This window comes from Arabidopsis thaliana (assembly GCF_000001735.4).
Source record: "Arabidopsis thaliana chromosome 1 sequence".
Classification (NCBI taxonomy): Eukaryota; Viridiplantae; Streptophyta; class Magnoliopsida; order Brassicales; family Brassicaceae; genus Arabidopsis; species Arabidopsis thaliana.
In genome coordinates this window covers 5,338,361-5,355,278 of record NC_003070.9, presented here as the reverse complement: position 1 = coordinate 5,355,278, position 16,918 = coordinate 5,338,361, and the positions used below count along the sequence as shown (strand labels likewise).

Sequence of the window (16,918 nt, the reverse complement as noted above, 5' to 3'; positions counted from 1 at the left end):
TCCTGATTTTTGATGTATGAAATAATTGAAATGTAGCAAGATAATGAATATATATATATAGATCATGAAAAGTTAACAAACTAACGATGAAAAAGCTAATATCCTGGACTAAATATATATTGACCAAACCTTTTTAATTATTGTTGAATTGAAATATATTAAAAATATTTTTAGATTTATCTAAAATTCTAGCTTTTAATTTAAGTTATCTAAAAATATCACACGAAGAGAAGAAATATGCAAAACGTCTTTGCGACGTGAGATACGGCGACGTGAGAATATGATTCCAAGCCACGATTATAGGAACTAGTTTTAGGAGTGGGAAACTAAAAACACTTAGGCGGTGTAATACCCAGTAAAAACTATTGAAATTTTTGGTTGTGACTAAATAATATTAATGAAACGTTACCAATACCCTAGAATATTTTTTAATATATTAAATGAGTCACAAAGCTCCTCTTCCTCTTACGTTTTACTCCAAGACTCTCTTAAGCAAAGCTCTGCTCTCCCACCGGTTTCTTTTTTCCAGATTCTGAATTTATAGTTTTTCTCCTTTGTCACTTCCACATCAACTGATTTCAAGGTTTGAATTCTATTATTAATCTTTTGAGTTTTGATTTTGCTGGAAACTGTTTGATTTCTTCTTCATGTACAGACTATTGAAAGCAAAAAAGTTTGTAACTATTATTGAGATAAAACTTCGTGGCGTGTTAAAAAAAATATAATTAGTTAGATTTTTTTTTTTTGTTACACAAACTGCATTTTTATTACCCAGAAGCAACGTAATCTGAAAACAGAGAATTTGAGATACACAATGGGATACACAATTAGTTAGATTATTAGTTTGATTTTGTATGCGTCAAAAAATTAGTACCATAATTTTATCTCAATAAGCTGAGAACATATAGCATCAACCATGAATATTGTGATTCATATTATTTTAAAATTTCTTTTGTTTTGCCAGATGCGTCCACCACTCGTGATAGGCGGACGTTCGTATGGGAGGGTACCAAATTCTCTGCCTCCTGTTTTTGAAAGACCTCCTTCTCCTGATCTTGGAAATCCTCAAGAACCAAACGATGAACCAAATGACCAGATGGAAGAAATTGCACCTGTACAACTTAATGTTCGAGTTCTCCACCCATCTCGAAGGAATGGAGCTAAATGGTAATGATATTCCTTTTTGGTAAACTACTTCATTTCATGAAATAGAATTGTAAATAATGAAAATACACATGTAACAGGTTCAAAAACAACACCGAAGTATCAACACGTGTTCGAAAGATCATTGAAGGGTGTTTTAAAGGACCATGGTATAGCTGGAAAAAAGTGCCAATTTTTTACAAAGAAGCTTGGTTTTCAACATTTAAGGTTCGGTTTAATTGCATTTCTCTATAATATTTTCAGAAACGATTGTTATATTAATACAATTTTCATAATTTTTATTTTAGACATGGTTTGAGTGGGATGCTTCAATTGAGCATCTGGTGAAAACAAACTTTGAAACACTTGCTGCTGCTCGGCTCAAAGGAATGGTTAGCCTTGCAAAGTCAAGAGGTAAACAACCTGACTGGATTCTGGCTGCACATTGGAGAGTTATGGTAGCTTATTGGAGGACTCCAATAGCTAAAGAAAGAAGCGAGAAAGCGCGTTCTTCTCGGCTGTTTAATCGTGATGGTTTGGGTCCACACTGTCACAGATCAGGATCACGTTCTTATGCCAAGGTTCAAGATACTTTGGTAATGCTCATATTTATTTACTTTTTATAGTTGTTGTGATTTGTTTTTATAATTTTGAAAGGTATGTTTACTTTTGGTTAATGTTTTATGTGTAGGAAGCAAACAATGAAGATTCTTCTTTCATTGCGGTGATGAAAAAAACTCATCAAAAAGCTGATGGAACATATGTTGATGAAAAAGCAAGAGTAATTGCTGAAAAGTATGATGAACTTTTACAAGAACGCATGGCACAAATGCAGCTTTTTGATGGAGAGAATTCAACAATGAATCCCCTTACCATAGAGGAGAAAAATAAAATCTATGTTCAGGTAATTTTTCTTATCTTACATTTGTTTTCTTTGTAAAGATCATACTTTAATCCTCTATAGGTTTAGAGACTTGATGGAGTTTTGGAGTACAAACTGATTCTTACTAAACATTTTAATTTTTAAAATGTCATTGTTCATGCACTTATATTTCTTGTAGGTTGCTGGAATATCAAAACATGGTCGTGTATTTGGACTTGGCTCACTTCAAAATGGGACTTCTTTGTCTTTAGATGGTGCGCCTATTCCTCTTCAAAGTACTGGAGAAGTGGAAACGTTAACTGTCCGAGTGAAAGAGCTGGAAACTGAATTGCAAAAGAGTCGTAATGAAAATGTGCTTGTTCATAAACGACTTGACACTATGGAGCAAATGTTTCAATCCTTTTTAGGTAGGAATGAGGACAATTCAGCAGCTACACATGCTTCTTCTCTACCTGTAGGAACTTCGGCTTCACTGCAATCTCTCGTAGGCCAGAATGGGATCAATTCAGCAGCTACTTTCGCTTCCATTCCTCCTATAGGAACATCGGCTTCTCCACAAGCTTTCATGGGTTTTCGTTCCTTTGCTCGTACCACATAAGTTTACTTTGGTTTGTTTGCTTAGTCAAAATTTAAGTTTGTTTGCTTCTGTTTTTCTTTTAATCTAAGACGATCTACGTATGTTTTTTTTAAAAACAAATTGTTTCTTTGGCGTTTGGTAATTCATTTGCAGTTTTTTTAAATTTGTCTGGTATTTTAATTTTCAATCGAGGATTTTGACCACATACATTAGAGCGTATAAAACCATTAACTAAAGAGTGACTAGTTTTGTACAATGAAATCAGTAGCTAAATTGTAAGCATTGTGACCGATTCTTAGTAATAAATCATAACGAAGTTGAGACACTGAAATAGTGGCAAAAAACAGAACTGATTGATGACGTCTTTTGTAGTCAATACTTATGATGATTTTGTTACTATAGTTCCGTCATAATTTGCGACAATATTGTAACATTATAATAGTAAGAAATTAATACGTTTTGGCGACGATAATTTTAGTTAGTAATTGTAACGTATAAGTTACCATTTGTTAGTCACCTTTTATAACGTTCGGTGACTATTTTTGAGTTGTAAATAGAGTCGGAAATGTCACGTTACTATAGTATCCAAATGTCACGGTTTTGAGACTAGATGTTTTGTTAGTAATATTAACTGTTTTGTCACTCGTATGGTCCGTTACGAAGTGTGACAAAATAGATACTACATATATTTGTCACAAGATTGTGACGATTTTGATACGAAATTATTTTTGTGACGAGTATATTGTAACTGATAGAAATTGTCACAAAATCGTCTCAGTATTTATATTGTGACGATTTTTAAATTATTGGGACGAAATGTTTCGTATCAATAAAAGTATATTCTTGTAGTGGTTCAACAATGTGTCATCAAATGCATTTTCGTCATCACATATATATATCGGACCCTAACCATATAACAAAGTCATTGGTTTGATTATTACTTGTTTATATGGTCATTCTTCTTAGTTTCTCTGAAAATATTTAAGGTGTTATGAAGAGAAGCTTTATAAAGTAATATGCTCTTTGTCATTATAAAAAAAAATTCAATCAAACCAAAATGGGAAATAAAATTTACTACCAATTTCAAAAGTACTTGGATTTTTAGAAGTGTCTCTTTTCGTCTTACATTTGCAAGAAAATAAAATGTGTTGTCAAATCCTTAACCACTATTTTTTTTGGTTCAAAAATTTGAGAGAATATGCTTGTCATTTCGACAACAAACATATATGAGATCACATTCGATTTCAAGAGTAACAAATTAAAGTACGTGAACTGGTATTGATTTAGTGGTTTAACTTTAGTAAAATAGATATACTAAAATGATATATATATATTTCTTTTTTTACTAAAAGGGTATATATGTATATACCGATTTAATTGTGATGTAAATATAGATATAGTTTACATTATAGCTTAACATATACAAGTTACTCGAAATTCAAACGAAAAAGAAAGAGAAGAAAAGGGTAGTGAAAAGGAAAGAAAAAAAGTATGTGCGGTGATAATTATACTTGGGAGTCATCAGTAAAAGTTAACTGCATATATAAAGTAACTCGCTGATATATTATTGTAGAGTCGTTTGGTTTGACGTGATTTAAAATGATCTTTTTTTGTAGTGATATCGTAGCATGTTGGGTAAAAAAAGCTAACTCGTTTGAAACTTTTTCTTGGTAGCATATCGGAGTATATTTCAATATTGTCGTTTTCTTGGTTTTGTCTATACTCGTTTGAAACTTTTTTTGTAATTTTCTTTCAACATACAGTACATACTCGTTTGAATATAAAACACTTGCAAGTAATTTATAGATAGAAAACGAAAACAGATTTGATTAAATGTCTGTGTGGTGTTAATTAATGTCGGGATCCATGTAAGGTTAAGGATAAAGATATGGGGCAGGCTTATGGCAAAGAAAACGATGGTATCCAATGACGTTGGAAGCAAACGCATCTTAACTTTTCTTTGCTTTTTTATTAGATTTTAATTAAAGATGATTATAAATCTTGTTCTTAAAATTAAAGTAAGAGACATGCCACTGTTAAAATTAGGTCCGACATATAATTCCAAAACTCTAGGTGGCGTTTGTACATTTAGTTATAAGAAACAAAAAACCCTAATAAGTCCAGATAGGGTTTATTTAATTACACGTGGATGATTATCAACCATGTCAAAGACGTATACATCCCTTAAACCCAAGAGATAAGTATCCCATTCTGGCTGTCACGAATATATATATATATATATTATTTTCCCCTTGTAATATCTCCAAATTCATATTGTAATTATATATGAAAAAAACATTGTAATTAACCTATACGTTACACTTTCGTATAAATACAAATTATTATATGAAAGTCCTTTATCTACATTCCTTTCATAAATATGAAACGTACAAGAAAATCACTTTCACTCAAAACATATCTACGAAAACTCATGATTTTGGTTTCTTGAATTAAGAACTGCGAATCGAAGACTCCCAAAACGAAATCTAGAGTACAATGCTTCTACCGTTCTACAGTTATGTTGACATGTAAAGTACTACTCAATATAATTTAGTCGTACAACATTTTTGATGACGTTGTTTTTTTAAGACGATATTCAGATATTGATTTCGCTAAATTATGAACAAATTATTTCTTCTAAGAAAAATCGATATCTTGTATATCTTAAAGCAATACAAATTCAGATCACTATATCACCATTTTATTGAAGTTTCTATTTTATAAAAACAAATTATGATAGGAAATTTAGATAACCATCCATGAAATAAATATTAATGCTCTTTCATGCAACCATATAGTATTTTCATACATACCTACACATATGCTCCTACATTACACTCAATAAATAGAAATAATGTACGTAGTTGTATGTGATGTGTTATGGGTGTGGGGTTAGAAGACAAGGTATAGAGGAGATGCTCTATGATGAAAATCATAATTATTCTGTTTTGTGACATTTTGGAAAGCGATGTAGAGATCATTATGTGAGGAGCACGTGCATGGATGATGATGCATGTGCTGTGTACATGTCCATGTGTTATGTGTATTATTTACATATATTCCTTGTTTGGTTGTTTTCCATATATTAGTTTGGCTATGTTCTTTTAATTATTATTTTTTGTTATTTTAATAATGTATGTACGTAACTGTTAAAAAACTGATTTCTTTTTTGTTTTTTTCATGTTTTTTTTATCATTTGTTTTTGCTATGGAACCAATATATATAGGTTTTTACTTCATTGTAATTCGATCCTAACTCTTTTTATTATTTCTAAGATATATACATTCTTAGCACACAAAAAAATTAACATAATTTAAAAACAACACCTAAAAGTAAAAATAAACTAAAATAAAATATCAAGCTTCACCGTAAACAAATTGAAACACCAACAAACCCGAGTCATGAGATCATTCAGGCTTGTTGGACATTGTCGTGTGAGATCATTTACCACTACCTTATAACCACAAAATTTTGGTTATGATTCATCATCACCATTCATCAAAATACAAGATTAATACCAAACGATACCATTTTGTTCACTTAAATCGATCGAACAGACAATTATTATTAATTAAATTTTCTCCTTTGTTATTGATATAATGACACACAGTCACACTCACACACACTGACAACATGCACACACATAATTTTTTATCACCAGAGTGTGTGCTACATGCTATATGACTCTTCTGATTATTCATTGCTAACTAATTAGCTAAGATTGTCGTGAAAAATAGTGGGTATATTAATGCGTTTATAACTTTATAGATATGTTCTTCCTTTTTAAAACATACAATGCGTTAATCTTAAGGACTAGTGTTTTGAGATAAAATAAAGGACCCACGAGATGTTAATTTTTTGTCGTTTTGTAGATATTTTTTTATTTTTGGAATATAGCATAGTGAGAGCCAAGTCGGATAGAAGAAGACAAAAAAAAAAAAGAGTAGAAAAATAAATTAAAAGAGTAGGAAAAAAACAAAAGAAAATAAGACTGAAATGACCAAATTTAAATAAATTAAAAAGAAAATGAATGGGGTAGTCTTACCCTTTGTTAAGATGCCAGAGGAAAAAGAGATTCATCCAGTCTCTCAACACTTTTTATTGGTTCCCAATATTGATTCAACGTTTGATCCGTTTCAAGTAATATAATTATTACTTTTTTCTTCTATAAAGTAACAAAAACTGTAACTATTTCCTTTAGAAAAATTCGTACACATAATCAACTGGTCCGTCGAAACTTTTTATGAATGGGGTCCTTGATTCGTGACGTACGTGCAATTTTGTCCAAAAGAAAACAATAAAATTAGATTCGGGAGTGATTATCATCACACTATTAAACATTTTGTTATATATTTGTTTCGTGAATCTTCTTTATATACATAGGATTGAATGTCAAATTTGTCTTTAATTTGATCAGGGATAGAAATGAGTTTGTTGTAATTTAGTTAGAAGCCAAAAACAGTAGAGGGGCTTAAATAGGTCGCGAAAAGGCAAGTCATGTTGTGGAAATTTGGTCATTACACTTGTAAATTGTATTACTGTTCCGGAAAAGGACATTATTCAATGCAAAAAGAAAGACGATAACGTTTTCTTCCACTAAACAAAACTGGAATATTTTAACATATCACGGTCATTACCATTTTATTCATCTAAAAACTAAAATCACTTTATATGTCCATTTGAACTTATCTGCTAATTTTATTGTCTATTTTGCGTCTTAATAAATAGTTTTCGATTTTATACCAAACGATCAATCGTCTACTTTGCAGCATATATACATTACTACTAACAAAAATCACAAAATATTAATTTGCAAATACCTTTTTTGTTAATTTGTAGGTAGTGTATACAAAACAAATGCACGTGTGTTATATATACATAAATGTTTGAATGCTTTTTTCTCATAGATTTAGAAATAATCCAGATACTGAAAATCTTAGGGAACGTTGGTGTAATGTTATTTCAAAGATACTACTACCATTAATTTTCAATAATTTTAGGTAAATTGGTAAAAAAAACGAAAAATATATCTAATGGTTAAGTTATAAACTAGTATAATGTATGGATCTTGAATTAATTAAATCTTTAGTGGACAAAATTACATTATGAATTTGGATCATGAAGACGTATTCATATAGTTTATCTCATTCGAATTGGATTCCAAACACCATATTAGATTGTAGGTAACTAGGTAAGAATCTTGCTTGCATATCTTAATGAGACGTGGCCATTCTAGATTTGGCAAATATAGGTTTATCCCACAAATTTTATAGACTAGCGACCACATTACTTCCCAAGAGTGTAGTTTTAACGCATTGCTAATACTTTATTCTATACGCCTCTTGCGCTAGTATCTATTTGATACGCTATAACGTTATTGATATGGTCGTACGGTAGATAAAACTTTTAACTCCGTAATCGTCTAACCAATACATCAGACATTCATCACACTCAATGTCATCGATCGATCGTGGTAAAAATAACTGGTATTCAAAGATAGGTGTGTCTTCTTATTGTCTATCTTCTTATGTTTTAATTATATTTTCTTCTGTCATCAGCATAGTTGTTTCTAGATTCGTTCCCTTCCAAAGTATTTTTGTATGTTCAAATAAATATTTATTTATTTTTATATATTTTTTACTCCAAATTATTACTTGCGAAAATCATTTCATTTTTCTTTGTGGAAAATCTAAAGAAGATAAGCTATTTTGTTGTTTGCTGCAGTTAGCTATATATTGTTTGTACAAGACAACATTGGCCCTTTCTATTTTTGTTCCTTCTTTTGTCCCAAACAAAAACACTCCTCTTTATGTCTCCCCCTTTCACAATTATGATTTCAATCAATCAACACTAATTTGACCACAGTCGCTGGAAATACAAAAAAGTAATTTGTGGTGGCGAAAAAATATATATCTACTGTTGTGTATATAACTTTCTTAAAATTTGATTTGAAGATATTAAGACTTTTAAGACTTCTTTTTTAGTATGACAATAATTGAAGAAAAATGTTGGATATACTTAATTCCAATGACTGAGGAAATAACCAAATCAACATAAACAAAACAAATAATTAGACTACAATTTTTTTTGTCTCTTTCTTTCTTTTGAATACTTATTGTCCCTTTATATACGCATTAATCACTTTCTTAAATTTATAGATTATATTGTAATGGATAGATACGGTTTAACTTCTACATATGAACACAATATACCATATTACTACCTCAACTTCAATTTGAATTATACATAGTTTGACAACCCATCATGTGTATGTATCTTATCTTGCATAATCAAATAAGAAATTATATTTATTTTCTTACAAAAGAAGGAAATGGCGGGACCTCTATAATTTTCTAGAGGTTTGGTTTGTTCGTATTGTATTAATCCAATAAACAAGTAGAATAACCAATAATATTGGACCAAAACAAGTGCTTTAACATATGCTTTTGCCTCCTCTTGGTCTCTACTCCACCACTATAAATAAAACTCTCTAACTCTTCCAATCTCCCATCACCAAACACCACACTTCTCATAAGAAAAAAAACACAAACATCTATCAAATTTACAAAGTTTTAAAACTAATTAAAAAAGAGCAAGATGCCTGCTATGTTAACAGATGTGTTTAGAGGCCATCCCATTCACCTCCCACACTCTCACATACCTGACTTCACATCTCTCCGGGAGCTCCCGGATTCTTACAAGTGGACCCCTAAAGACGATCTCCTCTTCTCCGCTGCTCCTTCTCCTCCGGCCACCGGTGAAAACATCCCTCTCATCGACCTCGACCACCCGGACGCGACTAACCAAATCGGTCATGCATGTAGAACTTGGGGTGCCTTCCAAATCTCAAACCACGGCGTGCCTTTGGGACTTCTCCAAGACATTGAGTTTCTCACCGGTAGTCTCTTCGGGCTACCTGTCCAACGCAAGCTTAAGTCTGCTCGGTCGGAGACAGGTGTGTCCGGCTACGGCGTCGCTCGTATCGCATCTTTCTTCAATAAGCAAATGTGGTCCGAAGGTTTCACCATCACTGGCTCGCCTCTCAACGATTTCCGTAAACTTTGGCCCCAACATCACCTCAACTACTGGTATATCTTTTATACACTCGATCCTATATACTTGTACTTGTGTTTATTAGACCTTTTTCTACATTAACAAAAAACATATACATAAGGACACAATGTTTACATTTAAGGTAGAACATCCACAAACGTTGGACGCCCTATAGGTAGTAACAAGGGGCATAGATAACAGAAGCAACCGAAATTTGCCTTGTCCTCGGAGTTTAGTGGATTTAAGAGTTAAGTGCATAATGAAATCTAGTGTAGTAGTGGACCCAACTCAAAGATTTTGAAGATATGTATTCTTTTAATCTTATCGGAGAAAACAAAACAAAAAAACAACAACTTGCTTTTCTATTTTATTTAAAGGTCGTACAAATATTTAATGTATGTATATGCAAATTGTGTCTAAATCTCATCTGTACTAATTAGATGAATACAATTCGTTTTTAATTAACAGCGATATCGTTGAAGAGTACGAGGAACATATGAAAAAGTTGGCATCGAAATTGATGTGGTTAGCACTAAATTCACTTGGGGTCAGCGAAGAAGACATTGAATGGGCCAGTCTCAGTTCAGATTTAAACTGGGCCCAAGCTGCTCTCCAGCTAAATCACTACCCGGTTTGTCCTGAACCGGACCGAGCCATGGGTCTAGCAGCTCATACCGACTCCACCCTCCTAACCATTCTGTACCAGAACAATACCGCCGGTCTACAAGTATTTCGCGATGATCTTGGTTGGGTCACCGTGCCACCGTTTCCTGGCTCGCTCGTGGTTAACGTTGGTGACCTCTTCCACATCCTATCCAATGGATTGTTTAAAAGCGTGTTGCACCGCGCTCGGGTTAACCAAACCAGAGCCCGGTTATCTGTAGCATTCCTTTGGGGTCCGCAATCTGATATCAAGATATCACCTGTACCGAAGCTGGTTAGTCCCGTTGAATCGCCTCTATACCAATCGGTGACATGGAAAGAGTATCTTCGAACAAAAGCAACTCACTTCAACAAAGCTCTTTCAATGATTAGAAATCACAGAGAAGAATGATTAGATAATAATAGTTGTGATCTACTAGTTAGTTTGATTAATAAATTGTTGTAAATGATTTCAGCAATATGATTTGTTTGTCCTCAATCATATCTGAACTGCATTACATATCAAAATTGCAATTTCCCAAAAAAATCTAGCACTTTCTGGAATCGCCCCATGACATGTTGCCACTAATGAGAATCTGATTAAAATATGAAAATTATGCGTTGAGGGTCCCAAGAAATTCTATGATTGAACCACTAAAAAATCTATTTTATACTAACATTAAGGACAAACTACACGGTGTTATTTTCAGAATCCCATCACAATTCATCTTGTTTGGTTGCTATTTGTCAGATTGTCTGAAAATAAAATGACAACGCACATCTAAGACAAGCCTATGTCTACTCTAAAAAGAAAAGGAAAATGACGAGAACAAATTCATTATACTATCTTATCTTCATTAATTTTACAAGAAATATCTTCTGTCTCGATGTTTGCAGAAGAATATTGGCCCATGTTTATGGAACTTTTGGTGTTGATTGTTATTGATTAGACTATAGAAATTAACTTTTTCGTATAATAGACTTCATGTGGAGTTCTGTTTTATTTTCCACAACCAAACTGCAAAAGAAACCTCGAAAAAGGATCGAGGGTAACTAACTATTAGCCAAGGCCCATAGTAATATAAACAAGGCCCATTATAGAGACAAACAAGGACAAAATAGCTTTTACTATAGTACCAAGCAGATAGAGAAAACAGTAGAAATTTTTAGTTTTGTTTCAAGGAACCAAATAAGTCTAAAACACACTATTAGTTTCAAAATACATGATACAAGCAGACATTTTTTCCTATAATAAGATCAAGAAAATGATCAGGTTTATGGGATGCCACAATAAGCCTTGGTCATGGTACGGTGAGCCTTGAGATGAACCTCCAATGTTTCATAGTACTCAAGAAGTCCGTCATGGTGAAATGGGTTGTACGCTAAAGGATGGTCCTTGTCCACCATCTCTTCCGGTGTCGATATCATCCCTTCTTGGAACGAAAAGAACCCTAACGAGTACCTCATTTCCACGCTCTCCATCTCCACCTTGTGGTAACACGCCTTGATTCTGTCGTTGCTCCACGCCTGATGATTTGATATACACACATGATTTGACATTATATGAAACTTGAACCGTTTGATAGATTTTAGCTTACCATGATGGCATCGCCTGCTATAACAACAAACCGAGTTGGTGAAGGAGTAAAATGATACCAAACATCCTCTTTCTCGGATTTCAACATGAGTCCGGTGATGTGGTTCTGATGGAGAATGGAGATGAAGCTCTTGTCCGTATGAGAAATGAATTTCCTGTTGGGTTCTCCATTAGGAAGTCTCCTGTATTTCAGCAGTCGAAGAAGGTACCTTGTTCCTCCTATGTATTTCTCTGTATACTTCTCCACGTTATAGCTCTCGAATAGCATCCTTATCACAAGTTGCTCTAGTTCCGCTTGCATTTTCGCATATGCATGAACAGTTTCACTATAACATATCATATTGTTAGTACATAGTAACAAATACTTGTGATTGTTTTATGTTATTTGATAAAAATATATATATATATTACCAGAAACGGTCGTTATCATCATGATCATCAGGCCACATGAGACGAGAGAATCCGCGGCACTGTTGAACATCGTTGACTTGATCAATACCAAGACCTTCATGAACAGGCTGGCCATCTGACATCATGGTGATGTAGCCGTGTCCGGCCTTGTGGTTCTCGTTCTTTAGCTTGATTTCGACAGGAAGATCGAGTAGTTCCTTAGCGGCCTCCAAAATCGACTGGTGAAGTCCTGTTGGAAAGTTGTTGTACTCGGCCACAAACCATCCATGGTGTTCCATGGCTTCACGGACGCTGTCTCTCGTGAAGCTCCAAAGCTCTGTGTTCTGTTTTAGGTTCTTGTCAGAGAGGTTGATGATCGGAAGCTCTCTAGTTTCATTCCCACCCATTTTAACTATCCTAAGCATCATAGTTAGTTTATTAGAAAAGAATTAGAAAAACCAAACAATATAGTTAACCATGTATTGGACGAAGAAGATAAACTATAATAACAAAAAGCTTAATTACATTAATTTTACTCACTCTTTTAAGAAATTTTTATACTTACTCATATGACCATTGTGTAACGGATGATGTGTTCTTATACTCACATTGAAATATGCTTCATACGAAAAACTCATGTAAAAGCTCAGTTTTTATAGATGCTTTTCCTTGGCGTATTGTCCGAATCAATTTTTAAAATCCACATGTCCCTATAATACACACATGGAAAAAGAAACAAAGAAATCGATAAGGCCGTAGTAGTGCATTATTGGGCTAATTTTGGGTCAAAGCCCATTATTTTATTCTTGAACGGAGCGGGGTTAAGTCTTAAATCTAATTAATGAACCGATCGAGACTGGGTTTGACGTTTCGTAATTTCTCAACTGTAAAAAATACCTTTGACTTTCAGCCGTCGACGTTGACCACCGTCTCTCTCTCTATCTCACTTATTGATTTGGTAGAATTTTTGGTACAGATAAGAAGAAACCTCGACGGTCTTATTATGCTTTTCCCTTTCCCCAGATATTCACATTTCTCCTCTCACCGGAAAAATCTACACAAATGTCGTGGCAATGGCGGCGACGGCAGTGGCCATCCCCTCTCCTCCTTATCCTCATCGTTCTTCATCTCGTCTCTTCCTCTTCCGCCATTGATTTTCTCTACAATTCCTTCAGCTCCGTAACTAACAGAACCGACGTAATCCTCATCGAAGATTCCCGCGTAGAATCCACCGTAATCAGCCTCATCAACGACTCCGATCCACTCTCTTTCGGCCGTGTTTTTTACCCACAAAAACTCACAATTATACCCGATCCAACCCGAAACCCGACCCGACTCTCATCTTTCTCAACTTCCTTCGTCTTCTCCATTCTCCCTGACATATCCACAAGTCCTGGCTTCGGCCTCTGCTTCGTCCTCTCCAATTCCACCTCTCCTCCAAATGCTATCTCCAGCCAATACTTCGGTCTCTTCACTAACGCCACAGTCAGATTCAACGCTCCTCTCCTCGCCGTCGAATTCGACACCGGTAGAAACTCTGAAGTAAACGATATCGACGATAACCACGTCGGAATTGATCTTAACAACATTGAATCCACCACATCCGTAACCGCTGGCTACTACGATTCTGTTAATGGAAGCTTCGTTCGCTTTAATATGCGTAACGGAAACAACGTTCGAGCTTGGATCGATTTCGATGGCCCTAACTTTCAGATCAACGTTTCCGTCGCTCCCGTCGGTGTGCTTCGACCTCGCCGGCCAACTCTTACTTTCCGTGATCCTGTTATTGCTAATTATGTCTCGGCAGATATGTATGCTGGCTTCTCTGCTTCCAAAACCAATTGGAATGAAGCTCGAAGGATTCTAGCTTGGAGCTTGAGTGATACAGGAGCTCTTCGAGAGATCAACACTACGAATTTACCTGTTTTCTTCCTGGAAAACTCTTCTTCTTCTCTTTCCACTGGAGCAATCGCTGGGATCGTTATCGGTTGTGTTGTCTTCGTAGCTCTAATCGGATTTGGGGGTTATTTGATTTGGAAGAAACTAATGAGAGAGGAAGAAGAAGAAGAGATCGAGGAGTGGGAGTTAGAGTTTTGGCCTCACCGTTTCAGCTACGAAGAACTCGCTGCAGCTACGGAGGTTTTCTCTAACGATCGTCTGCTTGGATCTGGAGGATTTGGTAAAGTTTACAGAGGAATTTTGTCAAACAACAGTGAGATTGCTGTTAAATGCGTGAATCACGATTCGAAGCAAGGTTTGAGAGAATTTATGGCGGAGATCTCGAGTATGGGTAGGTTACAGCATAAGAATCTAGTTCAAATGAGAGGATGGTGTCGCCGGAAAAACGAGCTGATGCTTGTCTACGATTACATGCCAAACGGAAGTCTTAATCAGTGGATCTTTGATAATCCTAAAGAGCCAATGCCGTGGAGGAGAAGGCGTCAGGTGATTAACGATGTTGCGGAAGGGCTTAATTATCTCCACCATGGATGGGATCAAGTGGTGATTCATAGAGATATCAAATCAAGTAACATTCTTTTGGATTCTGAGATGCGTGGGAGGCTTGGGGACTTCGGTTTAGCTAAGTTATATGAGCACGGTGGGGCTCCAAACACGACTCGCGTGGTGGGCACGTTAGGGTATTTGGCTCCGGAGCTTGCGTCTGCTTCGGCGCCTACGGAGGCGAGTGATGTGTATAGTTTTGGTGTGGTGGTGTTGGAGGTTGTTAGTGGGAGGAGACCGATAGAGTACGCGGAGGAGGAAGATATGGTGCTTGTGGATTGGGTTAGGGATTTGTACGGTGGAGGAAGAGTGGTTGATGCAGCGGACGAGAGAGTAAGGAGCGAGTGTGAGACGATGGAGGAAGTTGAATTGTTACTCAAGTTAGGTCTGGCTTGTTGTCACCCTGATCCAGCTAAGCGGCCGAATATGAGAGAGATCGTTTCACTACTGCTTGGCTCACCACAAGAGGATTTGTTGACTGGGCTCACGCCGGCCGCCGCCGCGGCAGACTCCACGGCTGCTCACGCATGAGTTGTTTTTGCTTTTTTTTTTTTTTTTTTTTTTTTTTTGTCTTGTGAGGAATAGTAAAGTTGAAATTTGATTTACATGTTGGTCTATGGGCCCATAGGCCTGTTAATATTATTCGAAAGCCTATTCAGATGTACATAACGTAGGAGACATTTTTGTACTACATTGTTTTTCAGTTTCATTTACTCTTTTTCAGAAGGTAGACTCACAGTGGATGCTTTAACTATGGACCATGATAATATTAACAAGGCCCATTAATGAGTCAAATAAGAATAAAATAGTAGTATTTTCACTATTGAATCAAACCGGAAGAGAAACGGTAGCCATTTGACACACCTACCTATAAATTAGATTGGAACAGAACGTTGGACGACCAATAAATATGATTCGCAACAAGTACCAAATCACCTGTTTTATTTAATGAATTGGCCTACCAATAACTGGTTTCATCATCCTAAGCTACATTCCGGTTTGGGACGTTCTCGATAGAATTGGAATATTTAAAAATGGCAACTTCCAAGAAAGTGGTTGTTTCGTTAGTTTTTTTTGGAGGAAGTTAACGAAGACCAACTTTCAATTCATGGTCCAATTAGAATCTTCGACTCAGACTAATAAAAGAAATAACCATAAAAGAATATATAAATCGGTCAACTGTACTGTATATGTTTTTTTTACACACGTTTACCATTTAAATTTTTTAATCTCTCTTTATTCATGACCTAGTATACTTAATTTATACATTGAGAAGTCAATTTATAAATTCAGTGTAAATTTCTCTAGACGTTAATTTACACATAACCAATTCAAACCACACACATATATTCTCTCTTAAAATGCAGGTTTAGTTTTAAGAAATCAGAAGAATATGAATATTATTTTGAAGATAAAAAGTCCAAGGCTGATACAATTCAATTAAATAATGGCGGACTACGAACAAGAAGGGGCTGCTGAGACCACGTAACGAGAGTCGTCAACGTCTAGAAGTAATACTTACATTCGTTTGTTTTCTTCTCCTCACGTTACTATTTGTACATTCCAACTTTTGTTTTGGTTGAACACTTGATTTTACAATAAGTTAATCAGTTTCTCACTATTTTGATCATTGGAACATATATATAATTAATCCGGAAACGTAAAATGGTGGTTGGACCCAGTGTTTTTGTTTTGTAAAGATCTTTTTGTGGCCAAATTAAAGTTTTGTGGTTGCATTTAAAATGGCAAAGACAACAACGAAAAACTGTCCAATATGATTGTTGCATGAAAAAACATGATTACTGTATATTCAAAACCTTTAATCATGAATGAGTTCACACTGTCTAGAGAAATAGTTTAGACTTTAGTGTGGGATCAATTAATTACTTTTAATTAACGTCTGATGCAGTAGGACTCCTTCTAGATTTCCCAGACAGAGGAGTCACAGCTGACGTAATAGTTCTTTTTTGTTAGCTGATGTAATAGTTTCTCTTTTTTTCCTTTATTCGTAAATTCAAAAGCACATAACGTTTATTTCTTGGTCACGTTCCGTCTCTGATTTTTCCACTTTGGTGAAGAAGAAACATACATGCATGTGCCTAATTATTATGAATAGTGAAATCTCCTCAAT

At 35.0% G+C, this 16,918-nt stretch overlaps 3 protein-coding genes, 1 non-coding gene and 1 pseudogene across 8 annotated transcripts; 4 read left to right on the top strand and 1 right to left on the bottom strand.

Moving 5' to 3' along the window:
- Positions 1 to 964: 964 nt before the first annotated feature.
- AT1G15560 lies at positions 965 to 2,624 on the top strand (annotated as a pseudogene; the record flags this gene model as incomplete). The annotated part of the gene is made up of 1 exon: positions 965 to 2,624.
- Positions 2,625 to 8,936: 6,312 nt separating this feature from the next.
- Positions 8,937 to 10,891, top strand: GA3OX1 (gibberellin 3-oxidase 1). Its single transcript, NM_101424.3, has 2 exons — positions 8,937 to 9,691; positions 10,125 to 10,891. Exons 1-2 carry the CDS (start codon positions 9,201 to 9,203, stop codon positions 10,708 to 10,710), a joined length of 1,077 nt encoding a protein of 358 aa, NP_173008.1. The 5' UTR covers positions 8,937 to 9,200; the 3' UTR covers positions 10,711 to 10,891.
- A 511-nt stretch (positions 10,892 to 11,402) lies between these two features.
- Positions 11,403 to 13,189, bottom strand: AT1G15540 (2-oxoglutarate-dependent dioxygenase-like protein; the record flags this gene model as incomplete). 4 transcript variants are annotated; one of them, NM_001332174.1, is made up of 5 exons in its annotated part: positions 11,403 to 11,825; positions 11,897 to 12,221; positions 12,307 to 12,697; positions 12,894 to 12,995; positions 13,183 to 13,189. In NM_001332174.1, 3 exons carry the CDS (start codon positions 12,690 to 12,692, stop codon positions 11,574 to 11,576), a joined length of 963 nt encoding a protein of 320 aa, NP_001319011.1. The 4 variants fall into 4 exon arrangements, with proteins under 4 accessions (NP_001319011.1, NP_001322930.1, NP_001322929.1 ...); NM_001332175.1 differs by lacking the exon at positions 13,183 to 13,189 and having other exon boundaries at positions 11,417 to 11,825; positions 12,851 to 12,899; NM_001332176.1 differs by lacking the exons at positions 12,894 to 12,995; positions 13,183 to 13,189 and having other exon boundaries at positions 11,417 to 11,825; positions 12,307 to 12,840.
- Positions 13,190 to 13,347: 158 nt separating this feature from the next.
- Positions 13,348 to 15,318, top strand: AT1G15530 (Concanavalin A-like lectin protein kinase family protein; the record flags this gene model as incomplete). Its single annotated transcript, NM_101422.1, has 1 exon — positions 13,348 to 15,318. The coding sequence occupies one exon, from the start codon at positions 13,348 to 13,350 to the stop codon at positions 15,316 to 15,318; it is 1,971 nt and encodes a 656-aa protein (NP_173006.1).
- A 38-nt stretch (positions 15,319 to 15,356) lies between these two features.
- Positions 15,357 to 15,564, top strand: AT1G08915. The gene has a single exon (NR_143437.1). It is a non-coding gene; the product is annotated as an uncharacterized misc_RNA (transcript).
- The last annotated feature ends 1,354 nt before the right edge of the window (positions 15,565 to 16,918 follow it).